A 21,859-nucleotide genomic window follows, 5' to 3' on the forward strand; every position below is an offset into this window, starting at 1 on the left:
TGGTCACCAGTTTTGCTGGCTGCAGTTTCCATGGCAGGGAAGACAAGTAACAGAGTAAGTCCTGTGGTCTCTCCTGGAACCAAATTAGCTCTCCTGTTGCCTTTGTATGGCCCGAGCTGCCCGATGAATGCCATCCAGCCACTTTTCTCCAGCCGTCCCCTGGAACGGCAGCTGGCACGGGAGCCCAACAGATGGATGCCAGCCACGTTCACAGGGGAGCCGAACTCAACAAGAAATGCACGTAACATCCGAGTCTACCGGGAACTGCTGCTCTCTCAGTTCTTTGCCTTTATTCCCCACAGAGGCTTCTCAATACGCCCCTCAGCACCACCTTATTCCAAGACAGGGCGGGGGACGTTTTGCTGACTTTCCCCAGGAGGGCGCGGGGGAAGAACGGCCGCACTGAAGCACCTCCCTTCTGTCCCCGCCTATTTCCAGCACCGGCCATACCGCCGTAGCACTCCCCCACCCCAAAGGAGCCCTTCTCCCCATACCCCTCCCTAACTGCGCCTTCCCCCGCCCCCGGGACCGGCAGGGAGCCTCCTGCCCCTATTCCCGCTCCGCCGCCTGAGAGGCCGGAAAAAACGGTCGCCCCCAACGGCCCCCCGCCCCCCCCGATCACGTGATCCCCGGCGGGCGCGCGGCGCCTCGAGCCACGCCCCCTCTCCGCCTCCCGGCTCACCCTCCGGCCCAACCATAGAGGAGCCTCCGCGAGGGGGAGAGAAGAGCAGCGGAATCATAGAGGTGGGGTCGGCGCGCTGGAGTCCTCACTTCCGGAGCGCGGTTCCGCGCGGCGCGGCGCGGCAGTCGCGCTTTACGGCGGCGCGCCACTCGGTCCCGGTTCAAGATGGCGGTGGGGCCGCGGCGGCGAGGAGCGCGGGGGTTATAGAGGCCGCTGCAGCGGGAGGGAGTCGGGCCGCCCCGGCCGGGCGGAGGGGTGAGAAGAGCGGGACGAGACGGGCCTAGAAGGGGAAAGGAAGCGAGGCGAGGAAAGGAAAGGAAAGGAGGGCGGTTTGCGCTACCGCCTTCTCTTCCTTCCTCCCTCCCTCCGTCGAGGGAGGGGGGGAAGGCTTTCGTGTGCCTCATGGGAGACTTTCTGCCTCGTTCTCTAGTGGCCAGAAAAACCATTAATTTAGTGGTCGTTTAGTTTTTCCCTATCGGCTGTTAACTTGTTGCGTTGAAGCTCTTTGCTTTGTGTCCTGAAAGAATTTGGGATCGAGGTTTCAGAAGTTTATTCTCTTTCCTTTTACATGTTAGAAATCTGGGAAATGTGGGGTGCAAATATAACTCTTACTTCTGTTTGGTGAGGTTCCCACCTAAAGAAATAATAGTGTCTTGCAATAAAATCGGTGTAATCTTGTAAGTAGGAAGTATGTTATCGGTGATCAGAAGCTATGGGGTGCTCTTGCAAACATCAGGCCAACTGAGAGCATAACTGGAAGCATGAGCCATCAGCAGAGCTCTGTAGAATTTTACTAGTCAGCACATTGGATGTGGTCAGTTCTTGAAGCTTGCTGTAAACCCCTTCTGCCAGGCCTTGAAGCATGAAATGAGACACTGTGATTGAATCTCTTTTCAGGGCATAAGGGGAGGCACATCATTTAGTGTTTTGAAAGTGGTGTCTTTTGTAATTAGGAAGAAGGATGCATATGGCGACTGTAGTGAGGCAGCAGAGAACTTCTGACTGAACTTGTAAATACTTTCACTTTGGTTGCGGTCTCTTTGGATGCAGTGTGGTGACTAGAAAGCTGCATCCCATCAACTCCCAAATTTCAGAGAGTGTTTTAGGTTTTGAGGTGGAATCTGTTGTGTGTTGTGTTTTTTTTTTTTTTTTTCTTTTTTTTTTTTGGATGGTGTTTTGACAAGGAATAAGGGGTGGAGGTGGGGAGAGATTATAGCTGTGAGAGAGCCAACATGACTGGCTGTAGTTTGGACACTTAGGTAGTTGTCTGTAAGTTGAAGAAACATCTAAAGACAAGAAATAATTATTTCCAGAATAACCTTTTCTTTGGTCACCATAACACAGCTTGAAATAATACTGATGAAGGTAGAGAGCATAAGGGCAGTGTCATAGCAGTGGTCTGTGGGGAGAAGAAGATGACATCGGTGTGTGTGCAGAACGCTTGCTGGTGGATAGAATTGGTTGCTAGAGTGAGAAATCAAGGGCAGCTTAAAAGTCTGAGGAAAGGAGAAAATTTGTGGGAAACATTTGAAATAGAGAGGAATGGGAAAGTAAAAACTGAAGAGCTTTTATGAGAGTAAATCAAAAGCTAGAAGGACTCTGATATGCTCTTTGAAAAACAGAATGTGTGTTTCTCTCTCCCCTGTGCTACCTGTAGTGTAAGCAGGAAGGTTCTTCGTTTGAGTTTTGGAGTGAATAACAATCTAGTTGATATTTAAAGTAGGTACTTAGCAAAGCAGTAGTAAGTAGGTACTTAAATAGTAACACTTAGTTAATGTAGGGTGATTTCAATGTGAATGTCTGATCTTGTAGTAGCATTTGAGGATCTCATAAGTATTTGAGGTTTTTGAGGGAGCCACCTGCATGTATGGAGAGGAGAAATAAGCATACTCAAACTACTGGTACATAGGACCTGAAATCATGTCATCTTTTCCAGGTCTCTCCCTCTTTTTAAAATTTCGGTTTTGAGTTGGAAGGAAAAAAGTCAAAATGGGGCGGAGATCTACATCATCCACCAAGAGTGGGAAGTTTATGAATCCCACAGATCAGGCCCGTAAGTATCCATAAAAGCTGAGCGAATGGGAATGGGGAGGGGGTTGGGGAAGCAGATATAAGGCTTTCTCTGAATATATGATCCTCACTTGTGAATCAGAACTGAGTTTCCCAAACTTGAAAGGCATTCTCTTGGTTTTGGCTGATGTGAAAACTTCCTGAGAAGGCTGCTTGCTTGCAAGCTATTGTTTCTCTGCAGTATTTAGCTCTTAGTTTATACTGTAATTATCAGTGTTCAAAGGTCTTTATACTTAGCTGTTGGCTAAACTGCAAACTGCTGCTTGGGACATTGTTAATCTGTCTGAGGCTACAATTTGAGGAACACGTCAAATTTTGCAAGTGGTCTGGTTAGATGTGGGAGTTGCCTAACTGTGTTTTTCCTTTTGGTAACATGCCACATGTTATCAATACTAAGCAGCTAAAGCAAATCCAGACTTCCATGGTGAATATGCTTTACTTGAGATGTGTGTTCAAAGCCGACATGTTTTTAAAGTGCGTTTTCTGTTGTTGGCTCTAATTCAGCTTCTAGGCAGCAATCCTTTCATGACTGCACACATCACTATGACTTTTGCGGCCTATTGTTCTTTTCTGTATAGGAACACCCCTGCTTCAGAAGACACAAAGACTGTTTTATCTCCTTTCTTTTCTGTATAACACACATGAAATAGAAATCTATTTCATGCTGTATTTCACTCTCACTGGGAAGATGAGTGTAAAAGTTACAGTCTCTGTAAAATGAGTGAACTGTTGAGAAACAGCACTAATCTCAATGAAGGAAAGGTTCTTAATGGTTTTGGTTGTCTTTTTCAAGTTATTTTCTCTTTCCCCCTCCTCTCTAGGGAAGGAAGCTCGGAAAAGGGAGCTAAAGAAGGTAAATAAAGTGATCAGAAATGTTTATTTGTCATTTTCTGTACTATGTATCATGTTTGTGATTGTAATGGGCCGTAGCTGATGAGTAGGCTACAGCTGTTTTGGTTGATACTGTAAGATTGACTTTGGAAAATATTGTCCAAACAAGTAGTTTTAAGAAAATGTAGACAGAAATCTTGTTTTGAGTAACCATATCTCATCATCTACTATTTTTTAACTTGTGATGATTACAGATTTTTGAAACATTATCGTAGGTACCTGGGAATTAAAAAAACCCAACCAAACAATAAATAAACCACCCAAGACTCACATACTTTTTAGTGTATTTTACTGTATACCTTTGTCAGTTTATCTTGTTGATTGTATATGCCTTAGTTGGAGTGAATGAATTGTGGAAGCATTTGTAAATAGCAAAATAGTGGAATTAAAATTTCCAGAAGTTTTAATTACCTTTGCTGCTGATTTGTCATGGTTAGTATTTGCTGGGCATTTTGTGGCACGTTTCTTTCTGTGGACTGGGAATATTGGGAGGGGAGTATTTGGTACAAATGTTCTGTTTCTTTCTCTCTCCTGTGGTGTTTTTCTGATCTGCTTGATCTCTGATTTTCTTAGAACAAAAAGCAACGAATGATGGTACGAGCAGCTGTACTGAAGATGAAAGATCCAAAGCAGATTATCCGCGACATGGAAAAATTGGATGAGATGGGTGAGTGAGAGGTACCAGGTGTTGGACTTAGGCAATGGTTTATGTAGACGCATAATATAATTTTAAGGGACAACTAAGACTAAAATAGAATATCCTTTTCCCTTTCCTGGTAGAAGGGAAGATTCTGTGAATAGTTGGGGATTGATTATGATTTGAGGTGATGCGGTGTCATCAAAGATGACTTTTATCAGCCGTCTTCTTGGAAAAAAAGAATAAGTAGTATGTGTGATAGTAACTTAGAGTTGAAAGAGGGGATTATCATAAGGCTGAGGATTTGCTGTAGATGGGGATTGGAAGTTGTTTGCTTTGAAGTTTGATTCCTGTTTTTTGCTGTCTCGGATTAGAGTTTAACCCAGTACAGCAGCCACAACTTAATGAAAAAGTGCTAAAGGATAAACGCAAAAAACTCCGTGAGACTTTTGAACGCATCTTGCGGCTCTACGAGAAGGAGAATCCTGACATCTATAAAGAACTGCGCAAGTTGGAAGTGGAGTATGAGCAAAAGAGATCGCAACTCAGCCAGTATTTTGATGCTGTCAAGGTAATGCTTATTGTATTTCAGACTTGTACTGTGGCAGTGTACACTATTTATCTGCTTGTTAGGTGCGACAATTGCAAAGGAAGGGAACTTTGTAAGAGACCGGCATATATGTTATGTGGCCCATACTAAGTACTTATATTAAATGGTGTAGTATCTCTGGTTACAGCATTTCAGTGAGGACAGCATGGGGCGTTGTCAAGTCTGTGTTTATCTCTGATATTGATTTAGTTCAACAAGAAATTACAGGGGAAAGGAAAACTTATGTTGTAAATCAACAATATCAGAATTTGTTTCCTGTATCAAAAAGAGAGTGAGCCTGTGGGTGTGCCGTTGATATTTCTGTGAATTTCTGTTGAATCTGTCACTGGAAATTATGAGAATCCTTTGGCATTCCTTTAAAGACCTTTCCTTGACATTCTTCTGTACCATATTGGAGAACATAGTGTTGCCCAAGTGGAAGTATCTGTAAGATTTTTCTTTTTTTGCATTCTTTAGAATATGCAGCAACATGTGATTTGTGCCTTCTGGATACTCAGAAAATACAGGTGTACTTGTCTGAAGTCCCCTTTGGGAACTGAAGGTCTGAAGAGATATAGAAACATGACTGGATTTTTAGTAAAGTCTTTCATGGGCATACTGTGTGTGCTTTGTTTTGTGTTGAAAGCTTTTACTGTTGACTTTTTCCCAAATGTCTTTCATGGACTGCTGCAAGATAACATGCCCTGAGAACAGACACCTTTGGGAAGTGGTGGCAGGTGCTGTGTGTTCTGTACTCTGAAAGGTCTTGAAGTTGTGCAGTAGCTTCTGTGGGAGTAACCCATTGTCTCTTTTTTCTTTTTTTTTTTCCCCAGAATGCTCAGCATGTTGAAGTAGAAAGTATCCCCTTACCAGATATGCCGCATGCTCCCTCCAACATCCTCATACAGGATATTCCCCTTCCAGGGGCCCAACCACCTTCTATCCTCAAGAAAACATCAGCATATGGGTAAGCAGAAAAAGAAACTTGGAGGGGAAGTAAAAAAGGAGCAGTCTTATTACTGGGGAGGAGCTAGGGGTAGAAGCAGAAGTAATATTGACTAGCAGAAATCAGGAATTCTGTGTGAGTGAATTGTACTTTCTTTTAGCTCTTTAATCTTTACTTACTATTACAGGTTTTTGTTTAAATTGCTATGAAGAATGCTAGAAGACACTATGTCTTCTAGAATGTGTCTTTCTGCATATCAGTAAAACTTAAAGCCCTGACAGTTGAACATAAGGATCCCTTAAATTGCCATGTGTGTTATTTTGTCTTGCTAGTCTATTCAATTTAAGCTCCTGGTTTACTTATTTATCAGGTTTCTCGTTCTAGGACTAGTTCTTTCTATTTCTTTCTGAATAGCCTTCTGTTTTCACCAACTTTGTGCTTACTTCATTCTGCTTCTGTGGTGGGATTCAATCCTTATTTATTTTTTTTTTCAGTATTCTCTTCCGTTGCCTTCTGAGAAGCTTGCTCTTGTCTTGTCTTCCAGCAATCATGTCTTTGTATGAGGTTGTAAACTCCTTGGGAAAATACTATAGTTTATAAATGTTCATGTTTCTTTTTACAAGGTGTGTAAGCAATGATGAGAGAAGGCTAAAGAATTATATTAAGTGCATGTTTGCTTTTGTTTGTTTGTGTTTCTATATTTTTCATTTCCTTTCTTTATTCCAGACCACCAGTTCGGTCCATTTCTGTACTTGCTCCTCCTGGCCTTGGTGTTCCACGTTTACCTCCAGGCAGGAAGCCCCCTGGACCTCCTCCAGGGCCACCTCCACCTCAAGTCCTACAGATGTATGGCCGTAAAGTGGGTTTCAGCTTGGAGATGGCTCCTCGAAGGCGAGAAGAGGAGATTTCTTATGGTTCTGAAGCAGGTAAGGACTTTATTGTTAGTCTGGGGTTTTCCTCTGTTTTGCTATGGGTAGTACTGCTGTGAATGTAGTGTGCCCTAGACAAGGTATTCTCAGGGCAATATGGGTGTTAATACTACTTGAAGGAGTCCTCTTAAGTGATTGCACCTCTGAGGTGATTCTGGTATATTCCATATCATCTGCAATTTTGTTTCCAGCTATATTTTTAAATGTTGAAACTTCTATGTACAACTTTCAGATATTTTTTTTTCATTAGGTTTCACAGATCGGATATTTTCCCATGTAGTCTTAGCAGTGCTGTAATGTTGTATGTATTATCCCCTAAAAAACCCAACCGTTCTCTAGGAAATCCTCCCTTTTTCAAAAAAAAAACCCAACCCAAACAACCCCAAACCAATAACAAAACCCCCAACTGATCCTGGGTATGCATTTGCTAGGGGAACCTAGGTCCTCCTTTTCGCATGGTTACTGTATCATCCCTAGATGCTTTGTGAATAGATAGATCAACTTTATTGCATACCAGAAAGTGTCAAAGTATTTCAGTGGTGGGCAATTGCTGAATAGAAATGTACTAATGAGTTGCATATAGGAGTTGCCTTCCCTTGTTTGCTGTGCAAATTAACCAGCTGGTTAATAGGCAATGTTATAAATACACTCTCCAAAATATTCTTTCAGAAGATGTGCTAAACAGTAGAGGGTTGACAATATGCCCACGCTGTTGCTGGGGGGGGGGGGGTTCTAACTGTAGATGTACAAAATATTCTGTCTTTCAGTGTATTTGGAGTTTACGTATTTCCTAATACTTTGCTTCCTGCAGGGCAGCGAGGGCATGATGATGATATGTCCAGTACCAGTGAAGATGAAGGTTATCCTGAGGATATGGATCAAGACAAGCATGATGAGAGTAGCGATGACAGTGACAGCGACAGGTCAGATGCAGACAGTGAGGGCGAGGACTTCCTGCATCGTGATAATGACAAGGAGAGGGAAGGTGGTGAAGAAAAGAAATCAGGTATGATAGGAAGTTGTAGAATGGGGTGTGTGGTGTTTTGTGTGGTGTGTGGTGGTTTTGTTTTTTTTTTCAAAAGAGAAAAATAGCTTGTGTCTGTTTTCCTGACTAGGAGGGGAAAATAATTTGTTTAGCCAGCTAACTCTGTTCTAACTCACCTAAATTCTAGCTGAAGAGTTTTAATTAGTAAATGGATCGGAAGGAAACTATCTGGAAGTGAAGCATCTTTTTTTGGATGGACCCATTTTCTTAACAGTTGAGTTAGCTTAGTAAGGTCTTTAGCCATTTTTCACTTGAAACATTGAATTGGCAGAGTACCCTACAAAAATTAAGCCTCACTGTAAAATACACTCACTGTTCAGTGACTTGAACAACTAAGACAACTAAATTTCATGCCGCTAATGCTTTTGGATAATATTTTTTTCTCGATTGAGACCAATCGATAATGAATACTAGGTTAGCAAGTCTTCAAATAATCAGTAACACCAATATTAAGCCTTATGTAAGCACCATCACTATGTTAGAATCCTACATTATCCATACTACGTAGAAGACTTAAATCTATCTCATTTTTATTATTTTCCTCCAACGTCCTGCCACCCTTGCCCATGCTTTCCTTTCCCCAGGTCATAGTGTACGGTTTGCAGACATGCCTGGGAAGTCACGAAAAAAGAAAAAGAACATGAAAGAACTGACTCCACTCCAGGCCATGATGTTACGAATGGCAGGTGAGTGAGATGGATGTATTAATTGGAGATATGCTGTTAAGCTTCCAGTTAAGGTTTCTCTAGTAAGCTTACTTTGTTTGCATAGGTTTTTATTTTATAAAGTAAATATTTTTACTGTCATAATGTAAGATCTGCCAAGAGTATAAGCTGTGGTTAGGTATTTGTTGTCTTTTGTAAATTCTTTTTAGTTTAGTAGAGTGTGTGTTTTGCATAGCAGAATTGAAGTTATAGTAGCAACTTACGGGGTTTTTGATGTACTGGGATCTAAATTTTATCTTGCTTAACTTTTCAACAATTACTCAAATGAAATATGAATATCTTAGTGAAAAAGAAAGGGTGAAATTGTCTGTGGACTCAGCCTGTAATCTGTAAGGATCTGTGCTCTGTAAAAATATCTTTTTGCAGAAATAAGGTAACCAATAGAGTGAAGACTTTGTTTTAGAAAGGCACCCCAGTGTCTTTCAAAGGTGCCAGAGTTTCTTGGACGTGGGGGTTGTGTTTATTTTGTGGTTGTGTCCCCATTCCCCCCCTCCCTGCAAACTCCCACAAACTGTAGATCAAATAGCTGTCATTTGGGTTGGTAGTAGAAGTTTCAGCTCTCACAGGAACACATGGCTCTTGGTGGCAGAACTGTATCTAGAACAGTGATTTATTTTTTTTTTAATTTTTTTCTTTCTGTTTTTCCTTTAAAGTAAGGTTTATCTTTCTTTTTCTTATTTAAAAAAAAAAAAATAAAATGTGTGCTCAAGTTCTCTGCTGTTCACAAATACCTGTAGGGTGATTTTATAAATACATCTCCATTTCCAGGTCAGGAAATCCCAGAAGAAGGGAGAGAAGTGGAGGAATATTCAGAAGAAGAGGAAGAGGAGGAAGAGGACTCAGAGTCTGAAGAGACATCACAACAACAACAGCAACAACAACTCGGCGAGGAAGCTCTTGCAGAGACTGGGTCATCTACTGCAACCTCCCAGACACAACAGCAGCAAGCACCTCCACAGCCTGTTCCTCCAACTCAGATACAGGCACCTCCTATGCCTGGGCCACCTCCGCTAGGACCACCTCCGGCCCCTCCACTGAGGCCCCCAGGGCCACCTACTGGCCTTCCACCTGGCCCTCCACCAGGTGAATACTTGATTTACTCTGGTTTGAAGGATGCAGGCTCTCCGTACTACAGCCAGTGTATCAGTTTGGGAGTTTTGAAGCTGCAGAATGTGTTGCAGATGAGATATCGGAGCCCAGTGTGGTCTCTTGCTGTGTGATCTCTTCTGCGGTCAGTCTGTTGTTGCTGTACTGTGCTTTTGAGGCATCAAGCTCCTGTAGCTGTAGTCAGCCTGATGGACATTGCCTTTTTTTTTTTTTTTTTTTTGCACTAAGACTGAAGCAGTAGCAGAGACGGTGTTGGAGTATGAAGGACAAGGCTTGGTGCCATGTGTCTCTACAGTGTTGTTGGTTGTTTTTCTTTCTTTCTTGTGTTGTTCTCCTCACACTCTGCCCTGAACAAGACATGCAAAAGAGGTTTGGGAGTCACTACCTATTTAGAGGCTTTGATGTTGGTGGGTTTTTTGTGTGGTTTTTGGGTGGGTTGATTTTTTTTTTTTTTTTTTTTTTTTTTTTTTTGACAAGCTGTGTTGTGAAGGCTTCTGCTGTTCTACCATGTGATTGTATTTCAGGTCTGTTAGGGGAAAAAACTATCCTTAGATGAAATAAGTACTAAATTTGAATTTATGTCAGTATTAGATTGCCTGGAGACCACTAGCAATGAGGCCAATGAGTGACTTATTTTTTTTTATAGTGTATGGTTTTTTTTTTTGAGGGCAAACACCTGAGTGTTTTCATTTAGTTTTTATACTTACGTTGAAAAGATTAATAGTCGGACTGTACTGAGGAGCAGTATACTAGGATTTTAATGTATTGTATTCTATATGGATACATTAACAATGAGATTTTTTTTTTTTTTCCAAGGAGAGTGGGTGGAGAGCAAAAGTCTTTCCAGTGTCTTCCCCACAGTTTTATTTCTGATATTCCCTAGAGAAGGAACCTCAAAACAGTTACTTTCAATAGAGAAAAACTACTTACTACTTCTCGGTCCAGAAGTTCCATCAAATGCCAGAGTGAGAAATTCGTTCCCTTTTAGCTGTTTAAATTCTAACGACCTCAGGTCAGTAGCTGTTCTCGGCCATTGTTTCATTACATGGGGAAGAGCCCTTTACAAGATCTGTTTAATCTGGCAGCTGGCTAGCATTAGAACAGTTTTCAAGTTCCTGTTGAGAATCTTTAGTATTAGTTGATGGGATAGTTTTGGGTTTTCTTAACCATGAACTAAATTTCTCTTTGTTTGTCTGCATGCTTTCAGGAGCTCCTCCATTCTTGAGACCTCCTGGCTTACCAGGGCTGCGTGGGCCTTTACCTCGACTTCTACCACCGGGTCCTCCACCTGGGCGACCACCTGGTCCTCCCCCAGGCCCCCCACCAGGTCTGCCCCCAGGTCCTCCTCCACGTGGGCCTCCTCCTCGCCTGCCCCCTCCTGCCCCACCAGGTAAAGTGTTCTGTCTGCTTCAGCGCCCAGTCTCTCCCTGCTTTATTTTCCCAGTTTCTGCTGCGGTGACCAAGCAAGGAAGTATAAGTGGTTACCAGTTTGCTTTGTTCCTGTCTGTGTGGTTGCATTGTGCTGTATCTTTTTCTGTGTAATAACAAGAGATAATTCCATACTGCTATGTGCAGTTTGGTAGCAAGAAATCCCTCAAAAAGGGAATTTCAGAATTTAAACTTCTGCTGGACTGTTTCTAAATAACCCCCGGGTGCTATAATAGTGTTCCACTTAATGAGTTGGAGATAGGGGTATTTATTTTTTCTGTCTGGTCAGACATTTCTGATGACTCTGAAGTTCCAGTGGGATGGATCATCAAGAAACTTTATTTTCAGATTATAACTTTAAAATTTGAAAGGGAGCAACACACGGGCTTCTGTAGCTTTCAAAGTGTGAGGAGCAGCAGCTTTTTCAGTGCAGCATTTGGTGCAGTGTTGAAAACACTTTTATTTTTTTAAAGCTGGTGCTACCGCATCTTGTTTTTTGGGGGGGGGTGGGTTTTGGTTTTGGGGTTTTTCATGTTCTTTTTTTGTTTGTTTGTTGTTGGTTTTTTTTTTTGTTTTGTTTTTTTTTCCTTCTTGGCTTTCCGAGCCTGTGCAGTTTTTGACCAAAGATTTTAAGACTCACAGGTGTGGAGTCAGTTCACGCTTTCTTTTCTTCTTACAGGTATCCCTCCTCCTCGCCCAGGCATGTTACGGCCACCCCTGGTGCCTCCATTAGGACCTGCTCCACCTGGGCTCTTCCCACCAGCTCCCATTCCAAATCCCGGCGTACTGAGTGCCCCACCCAGCTTGATTCAGCGCCCCAAGGCGGATGACACCAGTGCGGCCACCATTGAGAAGAAAGCTACGGCCACGATCAGTGCCAAGCCGCAGATCACTAACCCCAAGGCAGAGATCACTCGCTTTGTGCCCACTGCCTTGCGAGTGCGCCGAGAGAATAAAGGGGCTTCTGCTGCCTCCCAGAGAAAACAGGATGATGAGCCTGCTCTCCCATTAACCAAAGCTGCCCCTAAGGCTGGATCATCTGCCCCTATCTCTGTACAGACAAAGGATGATGTGTATGAAGCCTTCATGAAAGAAATGGAAGGTCTCCTGTGACCTGTCGTAGTCCTAGTTAGCTTTCCTGCCCCTCCACACAGATCAGACCACCGTGGAGGGAGGAGAAGGAAAGGTCCTCCTGCAAGCAACAAAAGGGCTCGCATGACAGGGAATAGTTCCCTACCCACAAGTTAACTTGCCAGTATGCTCTGAATAGAGACTGCTGCAGATGAGGTGTGGCTGGGGACCTCCTTTCAGAGCTAGCGTGTCCCCTTGGTGGAAGGAAGTAACAGTCAAGAAGGTGATGCTGTGTTCCTCAAGTCCTGCCCCTTCCTTGGAGGGAGATAATGGTACTCTGGGGAGGGGGAGCGTGGGGGGTGACTATGCTCTGTCTGAATCCATGCACATCCTGAACACTGGGAGGGTAGCGGAACTGGTTTTTAAGGAGCCAGAAAAGTGTTAGCAGCTTTTCATACACATATGGTTGTCCAGTTTTTATTTTCTGTACTGTTCTTTTCTGTAAATATTTTATAATCCTGTTTTTTAGTTGCAGTGAGATTGATCAATCATCTTTCTTCCAGGGTAGTCAGGGAGGTAATTTGTTGCATATACTGTACACTGGAATTTTGCACCCTGTCCCCTTTATGGTCATCTCGATGGCTTTTCATTGGCAGGGGAAACTTCATTTTGTCTTGTGAAAGACAATAAATGTTCAGTGTATCAAAATACTGGTTTCCTTGTGATCTGTCTGAAAGTACTATGTAGATGGAAAGGGGGGAGATTCTTTGCTGACCTTGCAGGAAGGTAGAGGTGTTCTGAACCTCAGAAAAGAAAAGTAATAGCTACATTATAAATAACATACACTTTTTTTTTTTTTAGCTAAAGTTCTGCCATATTCTTGTCTTTAAGTTTCTAAATATCCCTTTCAGCGTTTGTTGGTAGCTAGTAGAAACTTGTCCTGAAGTACTACTAATAATTACAAAGCGATTTCTTTTATATACTCTTATTGAAAGGTTTGTTGTGTCAAGCCTCAGATACCCACTAGATGCATCTTGGACAGACTACCTTAAGTAAAAATTGGTAAACAGTTTTAATTCTGAGAGCTGGACAGGTAATTTTAGTGGTGGAGAATCTCTGATTTCAAATTATGTGAAGTTAGTGATTTTTAAGGTGCAGATATTTTTAAAAAAGGACTTTCAAATTTCCAGCTTAAAGCGTTCTTTTTCTGTTTCAGTGGAAGTATTCCTTTAGCTTTATTCACTAAGCCAAATATTCCAGTAACCCTTACCACACGCAAGAAGCGAACTTTTGTTCTCATTTGAAACAGACTGCAAAATCTCCTGGGGTCTTGTAAACAAATCAGTTTTAAGACCAATGGGATCAGTTGTGTGGGTAATAAGTCTTTTTCAAATGAGCTGCTGCTTCAGAGAGATAATTGCATTTTTGAAATATTTCAAGTTTTGTCTGGAATGATGAATTGGAGGAGAAAGTGCTCCTGGAATAGGCATTGAGACCACATGGGGAAAAATGGATTTGACAATGGAAATCATCCAGGAACTGCAAGATGGGTTGGGCTGGGTTGGGTTGGGTTTGGTTTTTCTGGGACAAGTCCAAGGCCAGGATGTCTACTGCATTGTGTGGCACTCATATAGGAGGCTTCTCTGTTGTGGTTTTATTTTTGGATAAACATGTGAGTCTGGGAGCTGTATTACTATCTGGGACTGTGTGCGTAGAAGCTGGCTGCACGTGGGCCTGATACTTCATCTGATTGACCAGAACTGTGGTTTGTCTTCAGCTTCTTCAGCTAATTTAATATGGGGGTGTGTGGTTTATTTTTTTTTTTTTTTTCCCCTTCCTTGCCTTTAATGAAGTTCTAAGTGGAAAGAGCACAAAGAAGTAAACTCTTCCTGTCACTTTTATGAAAGCAATGGGGTACGTGGATGCCCTGACTTCAGTCTGTGCGCTCAGGTAAACACCTGGTTGTCGATCAGCCACACAAATCATGAACTGTGTCAGAAACATCAAATCCAGCTTTGAGAACTGCTGACAGCCTCCCCCCCCAGCAATTTCTTTGCTAATCTGGCAATGCTTGCATCAGCCAAATGGATTTTTCCCTTGATCCGTGTGTTATCTTTGCTCTCTGGTAATGACTCTGAGTGAGTGGAATCCTTAAAGAACAAATCAATGAAATTTGCTTTGGCTGAATATCTATTGAATTCTGTAAGGTTTGTGCTTGTACTTCTGTCAAGAGGAAATAGGGAAATGCTCCCTAGTATCTCTACTGTGTCTCAATACTCTGATACTGGTCAAAAAACAATGGAATACTGTTCAATTTGACATATCAAATTGATACTGTTTCTTTGTTGAGGGAGAGTTGAATCGATGTTTGAATATTGAGCAACCTGGTCTAGTGGGAGGTGTCCCGGCCTGTGGCAGGGGGGTTGTAACTAGGTGATCTTCAAGGTCCCTTCCAACCTAAATTATTCTGTGATTCTATGATTTAAAGGGAAATTGTTTTGTTAGAAAGGAGAGAAGAACACAATACAAAGGTTGTGGCATATTCAAGAACAGTCTGTGTTTCAACACAGCCTGTGGAAACAATTATGTATTTACCTTATGATGGCACTGGTTACGGGCGCAACCCTGGAATACCATCTTCTCTACAACTCCAGAATAGATGTTCTCAGCTCTGGACAACTGGTAATGTAAAACCAGTCTAATTTGTTCATGTCTTTGTGTGGTCACAACACAGAGCTTTGGAATTCTTCTCTGTAATACCACCTCCATCTTGGGGTCACATTTTTCATCTGTGGCCCTGAGTAGTGTTCACAGAATAAGAAATGTTCATGGGGAGGAAAGGGGGAGAGAGAAGGGATGTGACTTGCCCGATGGATCAGAGATTAGTGATGGCCCAAAAAGTGGAAATATGGAAAGATTCCTGAGATTAGTAAATTTGGTGTAATCCACTGAATCACACCACTGGGGAAAGATGCTGTCTAAAGGTTACTGAACCTGCAGAACAGGGAGCTTGTCTTGGTTGCTCAAACATAAACAAGTTGTGACTGTCCTTTGTGTGGGCTATGAAGTTGTTCTTATTTTGCCTTGTTTGTAATCCTGCCACAACTGACATATGCTGTACAATTTAGATCAGAATTCCTACTACTGTACCCTACTGGAAACAAGGATGCCGTGAGTTCTCTCTTGCTCTCTGACTTGCAGAATTTAGGTGAAATGTGTTTTTTTTGTTTGGTTTTTAATTTTATTTTATTTGTTTGTTTTGTTTTGGTAGGCTATCGTGGATGATCTGGTGGGAGTCATGTCTGTCTTTCCCTGAAATAGGGCAATGCCAGTGTCCAGGGCGAGCAGCATAGCCTGGCACGCACGCTACTCGCTTCACTGTAAGTTTTTGATATCCATGTCGTAGGATCTGAGTTGCATTACAAAGAGCCACAAGTTAGAGTAACAAAAGCAGCAAGGAATGAGGATGGGAACAAAAAAATCACACAGACTGGGGACGTATGGAAATGAGAGAAGAATCCCATGCTGTGGGGAAATGGAGGAAGATCTCTCTGTGGAACAGAGGGGGAGCGGAAGGATGTGGCTGTCCGGGGTCCAGGCTGCTTCATTGCCCTTGCTAGAAATGCATGGAAGAAAGAGCAAAGGATATCGAGGAATAAAGAGAAACTGTGGGTAATTAGAGCAAGGGGGCAAAAAGTGATGTGGACTCTCTTTGTCTGTAAGACAAGCCCAGGCCCCACCAAAGAAACATCCTGAATCTTGATGAAGTCAGTTCAGCTTTTTGGTGCAGTGAGATATTCTCTAGTCTGAATAAAAGCATCACAGCCTGACTTCTAATGCTCTGTAGAATAGCCTTGTAAATGATACCACGTGAGTTTGATTAAAGTAGTATTTGAGTGATTTGTCTCCAGAATCAGAGAAATTTCCTGTTACATGGTCCTGTCTGGTTTTTACACATATTGGTAGGAACACTTGCAAGCCAGAACTACTGAAAGGAACGTTTCTATTTTGTAATAATAATATTTTATTTAAAAAGTTATCCTGTAGTAGCATTTCTGAGGTTCTAAATACAGGATGACTTCTAAAACGACAGCGATGGCATTAGCAGAGGCTCCCACTGTTCCTGGCAGGCAGCTGCGCACACATTCGCCTGTGAGAGGGGCTGCTGGAGCACGTCCGGGGGAGCGGGGGGGAAGAGCAGCGGCGGTGGTTGCTCGGCCGAAACGAGCAACGACCGGAGCCGGGGGGAAAGTGGGTTTGGACCCCGCCCCGCGCCGCCGCTGCGCTGAGACCGCCCGCCGCGGAGCTGCCTCTTGCCCCCCCCCCCTTCGCCGGCCACCGCCTGCTGGTGGGTGGGGACAGCGCGCAGGGCGGGGCATTCTTCTGCTCCCCCATTGGGTAGATTTGGATCCGCAACGCCATTGGTCGGAGAGAGGGCGAGCGTGCTGCAGCCAATCAGAAAGCGGGCCGGGGCGCGCGGGGAAGCTATAAAAGGGGCCGGGCGCGGGGCATAGCGACGCCTGTTTCACGTCAGTTTGGGCGGCGGCTGCGAGAAGAAGTGTCCGGAGTGATGTCGGGCCGCGGGAAGCAGGGCGGGAAGGCGCGCGCCAAGGCTAAATCGCGCTCGTCGCGGGCCGGGTTGCAGTTCCCTGTGGGCCGCGTACACCGGCTGCTGCGCAAGGGCAACTACGCGGAGCGGGTGGGCGCCGGCGCCCCGGTGTACCTGGCGGCCGTGCTGGAGTACCTGACGGCCGAGATCCTGGAGCTGGCGGGCAACGCGGCCCGCGACAACAAGAAGACGCGCATCATCCCCCGCCACCTGCAGCTGGCCATCCGCAACGACGAGGAGCTCAACAAGCTGCTGGGCAAGGTGACGATCGCGCAGGGCGGGGTGCTGCCCAACATCCAGGCCGTGCTGCTGCCCAAGAAGACCGACAGCCACAAGGCCAAGAGTAAATAAAACTAATCCGAGGAGCGTTCCCACTTCAAAAGTAACCCAAAGGCTCTTTTTAGAGCCACCCATTTCCTCATGAAAGGAGCTGTAGATCCTAAAAAAAAACCCTAAAGCCCAGAAAACAACCTAGTTTTGCTGTTAAAAATGTTAACATGTTCAGCATAAAAAAGTCCCAAGAAAAAACTTAAAGATTTGGGCTTCAACGTTGCAAAATAACGTTAATTGCTGGTAACTACGTGTTAAAAAGGGGATTTATTCCCCATGAAAGGTGGTTTCGCTCTGGTCAGGGTGAAAAGGACCCGAGGTGGGAGGTTGCTGCAGGACGGAGCCCCTGGACCCCACCAGCTGCTCCTCTGGGCCCGGCCTTAAGTGAAATAGAGGCAACACCGATGCCTCCAAAAACAACCCGCCCCCTCTCTATAAACAACCTCTTGACCTACAGATGTCATTTTTTTTTTTTTTTTGTAATAATAGTAGGCATTCTGAATTATTAATTTTTAATATGGTTTTCTCATGGCTTTGTCTGAGCTGCTGTGCCTGTGTTCTGCTGGAGTGCTGGCTGGGTTTGGGAGTAATCGGTAACGGCTGGACAGGTAATTTGGGGTGAAAAAGACTGTTGCCAGTTCTGATTTTTATCTAACATGGAGTGCTGAACATTACCTTGGAGATGTTGAAATAGAAACGGAAAATCAGTGGTTACAGGTCAATAAACACATTTTAATAACCATCCATTCGAAAACATAAATTATTTGAATTGTAACATTGTACAAAATTCTAGTTCTGCTGCCAGTTGCAGTCACAAGCAGTAACAAACAGTTTACGGGCCTTTGGCAGAACAAAGGTTTGTAGTCAACAAAGAAAATAGAGAATTAAAACAAGTATTCTCTGATATGTTATGAAAAATAAAATGCGTTTATTTTTAACTTGTTTAAGCATGGTCTTGGTAAAGCACAAATGAAGACTGTCCACTTCTTGCTCGCCGCCAGTCATTTTTGGCACAACAGATACATCGTTTGGATAAGTTATTTTTAATATTGCTTCCAATGTGAGAATTAATCACTGGACATTAAAAATTTGAATATTTTGCAATCTGCTGTGAAAGGGGAGCCTGAACTGATAATTTGGGCAAGTTTTGTTGTGCTGAAGTAGGGGAAGGGGAGGGAAATAAATCAGCTGCAGCAGTGTCTCCTCAGATAATGCCAACTCAGATTTTCACCAATCAAACTGTAGCAAAATAAACACACTGCTCAATTATAAAGCGATAGGGCACTGATTGTAATTGTTATCTAAAGCTGGCCTTGTTAAGTTCTTATGTCGCCTAATTTATTAAGAAAATAACGATTTCTGCAGCAGAGCACCGGGGAACCATGTCTGTATTGTGCACCCTGAGTGACACAGTATGAGCTGCTGTGCTGTAGATAGTCACCTCCTTCTGGGGCACAAATGGCCCTTCGCAGGACTTTAATCTGCTTCTTGCCTTGTTGCATGATGCCCTAATTTAATTTATTTTAATTATTTTGAAAAGGGTAAAGGATTTTGGACAGAGGAGCTAATTTCTAATCCATATTCAGTGCTCAAGATGAGCCTGTGTTACTTCCTCCTCTTTGAAATCAATTTGCGATTAAGATATCGGTTCAAATCCCCGATTTTCAGTTCAGATTGAGAGAAGACCCTTTAAAGAATAATAATTAATTACTTTGGAGATTCAGCTGCCCACGCCGCGGATTTTATTTAGAAGGAAAAACAAAAGTTTCTGCCTCCCGAGGTCTGCCCAGGTCCAGGACTCGGGGTTTATCGCCTCTTTTTTAACCCACCCTTCGCCTCTCCGGAGGGAAACTTCGCCGAGGGGAACGAGAGTCTTCCTCCTCCACGCCACTGCCAACTCGGGGCGGGTGGGCGGCGGGAATTCTGATAAAAACCGGCTTTTTCGACTCCTAAGAAACACAAAATGAGCGGGGAGAAAGGGACCTTTCTGCCGTGCAGCGGGGCGGGCGCTGCAGCGCACCAATCACCGCCCGACTCCGCTCTATAAATACGAGGCCGCCGCGTTGCTCCAGGCCCAGTGGTTTCCCCCGATTCGTGGACGACGGCTGCCACTATGTCGGAGACCGCGCCTGTTGCCGCTCCCGCTGTCTCCGCTCCCGGGGCGAAAGCCGCCGCCAAGAAGCCGAAGAAAGCGGCGGGCGGCTCCAAAGCCCGCAAGCCGGCGGGCCCCAGCGTCACCGAGCTGATCACCAAGGCTGTGTCCGCCTCCAAGGAGCGCAAGGGGCTCTCCCTCGCCGCCCTCAAGAAGGCGCTGGCCGCCGGCGGCTACGATGTGGAGAAGAACAACAGCCGCATCAAGCTGGGGCTCAAGAGCCTCGTCAGCAAAGGCACTCTGGTGCAGACCAAGGGCACCGGCGCCTCCGGCTCTTTCAAGCTGAACAAGAAGCCCGGCGAGACAAAGGAGAAGGCAACCAAGAAAAAGCCGGCAGCCAAGCCCAAGAAGCCGGCGGCCAAGAAGCCCGCCAGCGCTGCCAAGAAGCCCAAGAAAGCGGCGGCCGTGAAGAAGAGCCCCAAGAAAGCCAAGAAACCTGCAGCTGCCGCGGCCAAGAAAGCGGCCAAGAGCCCCAAGAAAGCAGCCAAGGCAGGCCGCCCCAAGAAGGCGGCCAAGAGCCCGGCCAAGGCGAAGGCAGTGAAGCCCAAGGCAGCGAAGCCAAAGGCGGCCAAGCCCAAAGCAGCCAAGGCGAAGAAGGCGGCGCCCAAAAAGAAGTAAAACGCCTGAGAAAAAATTATAGAGTCTACTCATTTAAATAAACCCAAAGGCTCTTTTAAGAGCCACCCACTCAATCTGAAAAAGAGCTGGAACACTTCGGTAGTCGTAGTAGCAGAGTGGAATCGGCTGAAGTGATTTACCGTTCCCAAAACGGGCGCGTTCGGTGCAGCCTGCACGGGAAACCCGCGCTTCCTTAAAGAGAAAATGTTTTCCTAAGTGCAATTAGGAGCCCGGCGCCTTGCTCCACCCTCTCGCAATTCACCGGCGCAGCCGGGAGCGACAACAGGAGGAGGAGAAGGAGCAGGAGGGGGCGGCGGCGCCGACCCCGCGGCCCAGCGAGTGTCTCTCACTGCGGGTCCCCGGCGGAGTTTAAAAGTCCCGCGCTGGGCGGGGATTGGCCCCTTCCGCCCACCCAGCCCCGCCCCTCCCCTCCTCGCCAGGCACCGCCCCCCAGGGTGGTGACTCGCCCCGCCCTCGGCACCGCGTCGCCCCCTCCTTCCGCTTCTCACGGGCTCCGGGGGGCGATGTGGCTCGGGATGGTGAAAGGCGTGTGCCGCGCTCCGGCTCTGCCTTTGCCCTTCCGGAGAGAGGATCCCCGGCAGCGCGGCTCCGGCGGACGGAACTTCGCCTTCGCACCGGGGCAGGAAGAGCTGCGGCCCCACTTTCCCAGCCCCCGGGTACCCTGCGCATCACTGGCCGCCGCCGGCTTCACAGCCAAGAACACCAGCTCCTTCGCAAGCTTGGACGTCGGTGTTTTAAACCGTAAAACGCTTCCGTAAAGAAAAGTGTCCCTATTTCCAATCGAGTAGAGGCGGTTATATCACTGAAAAAAAAGATGGGTGGGGTGGGGTGCGCACTGGAATGTTGGAATGTACAGGAAAAAGAGAAACCGAGCTACAAAACTGCTACGGGCAGACTTGTTTCAATAAACTGCTTTAAAAATAGTTATTAGTTGATAAAAAAAAAAAAGTAGAAATAAATCTTTTCTTAAGTTTATTTTGCAGTTTAGAGCAGAGAAGCAAGGTCTTTGCTATTAAGCAAAGATTTTCTACCGGACCCATCAAGTACAGAGGCATTAAACCCCTTCAGCAATAAGAGACGACGTGCGATCCCCCCCGCGGAACTTCGGAGCTCTAAAAAGAGGGTAAACAATAGAACAAAGTCGCCGCTGCTTTTCAGCTGTACTCAAGTGCGCGCACTCATTTCTGAGGTTCAAACAACGAAGTAGAATTCTGCAGACTGAGTACAGGCTGTTAACAGAGAACCAACCCCCCCACCCCAAAAATAACCTTAAAAAGTAAGCGGCTGCCTTTTACCTACTTAAAGAAACAAGTACTTAACTTTTCAGTTACGTGCAAACAGGCTACGTACGTACCTTTTAAGAAAAAACAGTAATTCAGCTCTCCTACGTGAAAAAATTGGTGGCTCTTAAAAGAGCCTTTGGGTTAAAACTGGCGGCGCGAGAGGCTCTACTTGGAGCTGGTGTACTTGGTGACGGCCTTGGTGCCCTCGGAGACGGCGTGCTTGGCCAGCTCGCCGGGCAGCAGCAGCCGCACGGCCGTCTGGATCTCCCGCGAGGTGATGGTGGAGCGCTTGTTGTAGTGCGCCAGGCGCGAGGCCTCGCCGGCGATGCGCTCGAAGATGTCGTTGACGAAGGAGTTCATGATGCCCATAGCCTTGGACGAGATGCCCGTGTCGGGGTGCACCTGCTTCAGCACCTTGTACACGTAGATGGAGTAGCTCTCCTTGCGGCTCTTCTTGCGCTTCTTGTCGCCCTTCTTCTGCGTCTTGGTCACCGCCTTCTTAGAGCCCTTCTTGGGCGCGGGGGCGGACTTGGCCGGCTCGGGCATGGCAGCAATTCTCGGGTGGCTCTGGAGCACCGGAGTACCCGATAATGCGATTACTCCCATATTTATAGGGGCCTTATGCAAATTTACGGCCTCAGCGATCTGCGTTTCTATTGGGTAACGGAGCCGCTGACGTCAGCTCTCGTACGAGAGACTGTGTAATTGGTCCGTTTTAAATCCCAC

General features: G+C 45.4%; 4 protein-coding genes across 4 annotated transcripts; 3 read left to right on the forward strand and 1 right to left on the reverse strand.

Moving 5' to 3' along the window:
• The first annotated feature begins 848 nt into the window (after positions 1–848).
• On the forward strand, positions 849–12,828 carry WBP11 (WW domain binding protein 11). Its single transcript, XM_082498227.1, has 12 exons — positions 849–937; positions 2,619–2,735; positions 3,574–3,605; positions 4,217–4,310; positions 4,655–4,851; positions 5,703–5,836; positions 6,542–6,741; positions 7,556–7,750; positions 8,374–8,475; positions 9,283–9,597; positions 10,829–11,011; positions 11,729–12,828. Exons 2-12 carry the CDS (start codon positions 2,672–2,674, stop codon positions 12,160–12,162), a joined length of 1,950 nt encoding a protein of 649 aa, XP_082354353.1. The 5' UTR covers positions 849–937; positions 2,619–2,671; the 3' UTR covers positions 12,163–12,828.
• Positions 12,829–16,655: 3,827 nt separating this feature from the next.
• LOC309685769 (histone H2A) lies at positions 16,656–17,110 on the forward strand. Its single transcript, XM_082498354.1, has one exon. The coding sequence runs from the start codon at positions 16,691–16,693 to the stop codon at positions 17,078–17,080; it is 390 nt and encodes a 129-aa protein (XP_082354480.1). The 5' UTR covers positions 16,656–16,690; the 3' UTR covers positions 17,081–17,110.
• A 2,031-nt stretch (positions 17,111–19,141) lies between these two features.
• Positions 19,142–19,868, forward strand: LOC309681819 (histone H1). The gene has a single exon (XM_082495785.1). It carries the CDS (start codon positions 19,173–19,175, stop codon positions 19,827–19,829), a length of 657 nt encoding a protein of 218 aa, XP_082351911.1. The 5' UTR covers positions 19,142–19,172; the 3' UTR covers positions 19,830–19,868.
• Positions 19,869–20,834: 966 nt separating this feature from the next.
• On the reverse strand, positions 20,835–21,724 carry LOC309669239 (histone H2B 1/2/3/4/6). The gene has a single exon (XM_082479848.1). The coding sequence runs from the start codon at positions 21,677–21,679 to the stop codon at positions 21,299–21,301; it is 381 nt and encodes a 126-aa protein (XP_082335974.1). The 5' UTR covers positions 21,680–21,724; the 3' UTR covers positions 20,835–21,298.
• Between the last annotated feature and the right edge of the window lie 135 nt (positions 21,725–21,859).

The sequence above is a fragment of the Vanellus vanellus genome (genome assembly GCF_965231255.1).
Source record: "Vanellus vanellus genome assembly, chromosome: 1".
In the NCBI taxonomy this organism is placed as follows: domain Eukaryota; kingdom Metazoa; phylum Chordata; class Aves; order Charadriiformes; family Charadriidae; genus Vanellus; species Vanellus vanellus.

Excerpts from the sequence above, each read along its gene's own strand:
- WBP11 (XM_082498227.1), top strand. The coding sequence starts at position 2,672 with ATGGGGCGGAGATCTACATCATCCACCAAGAGTGGGAAGTTTATGAAT. Across the intron at positions 4,311-4,654 it reads GGAAAAATTGGATGAGATGG|AGTTTAACCCAGTACAGCAG; the intron begins GTGAGTGAGAGG and ends GTCTCGGATTAG. Across the intron at positions 4,852-5,702 it reads AGTATTTTGATGCTGTCAAG|AATGCTCAGCATGTTGAAGT; the intron begins GTAATGCTTATT and ends TTTTTTCCCCAG.
- LOC309681819 (XM_082495785.1), top strand. The coding sequence starts at position 19,173 with ATGTCGGAGACCGCGCCTGTTGCCGCTCCCGCTGTCTCCGCTCCCGGG.
- LOC309685769 (XM_082498354.1), top strand. The coding sequence starts at position 16,691 with ATGTCGGGCCGCGGGAAGCAGGGCGGGAAGGCGCGCGCCAAGGCTAAA.
- LOC309669239 (XM_082479848.1), bottom strand. The coding sequence starts at position 21,679 with ATGCCCGAGCCGGCCAAGTCCGCCCCCGCGCCCAAGAAGGGCTCTAAG.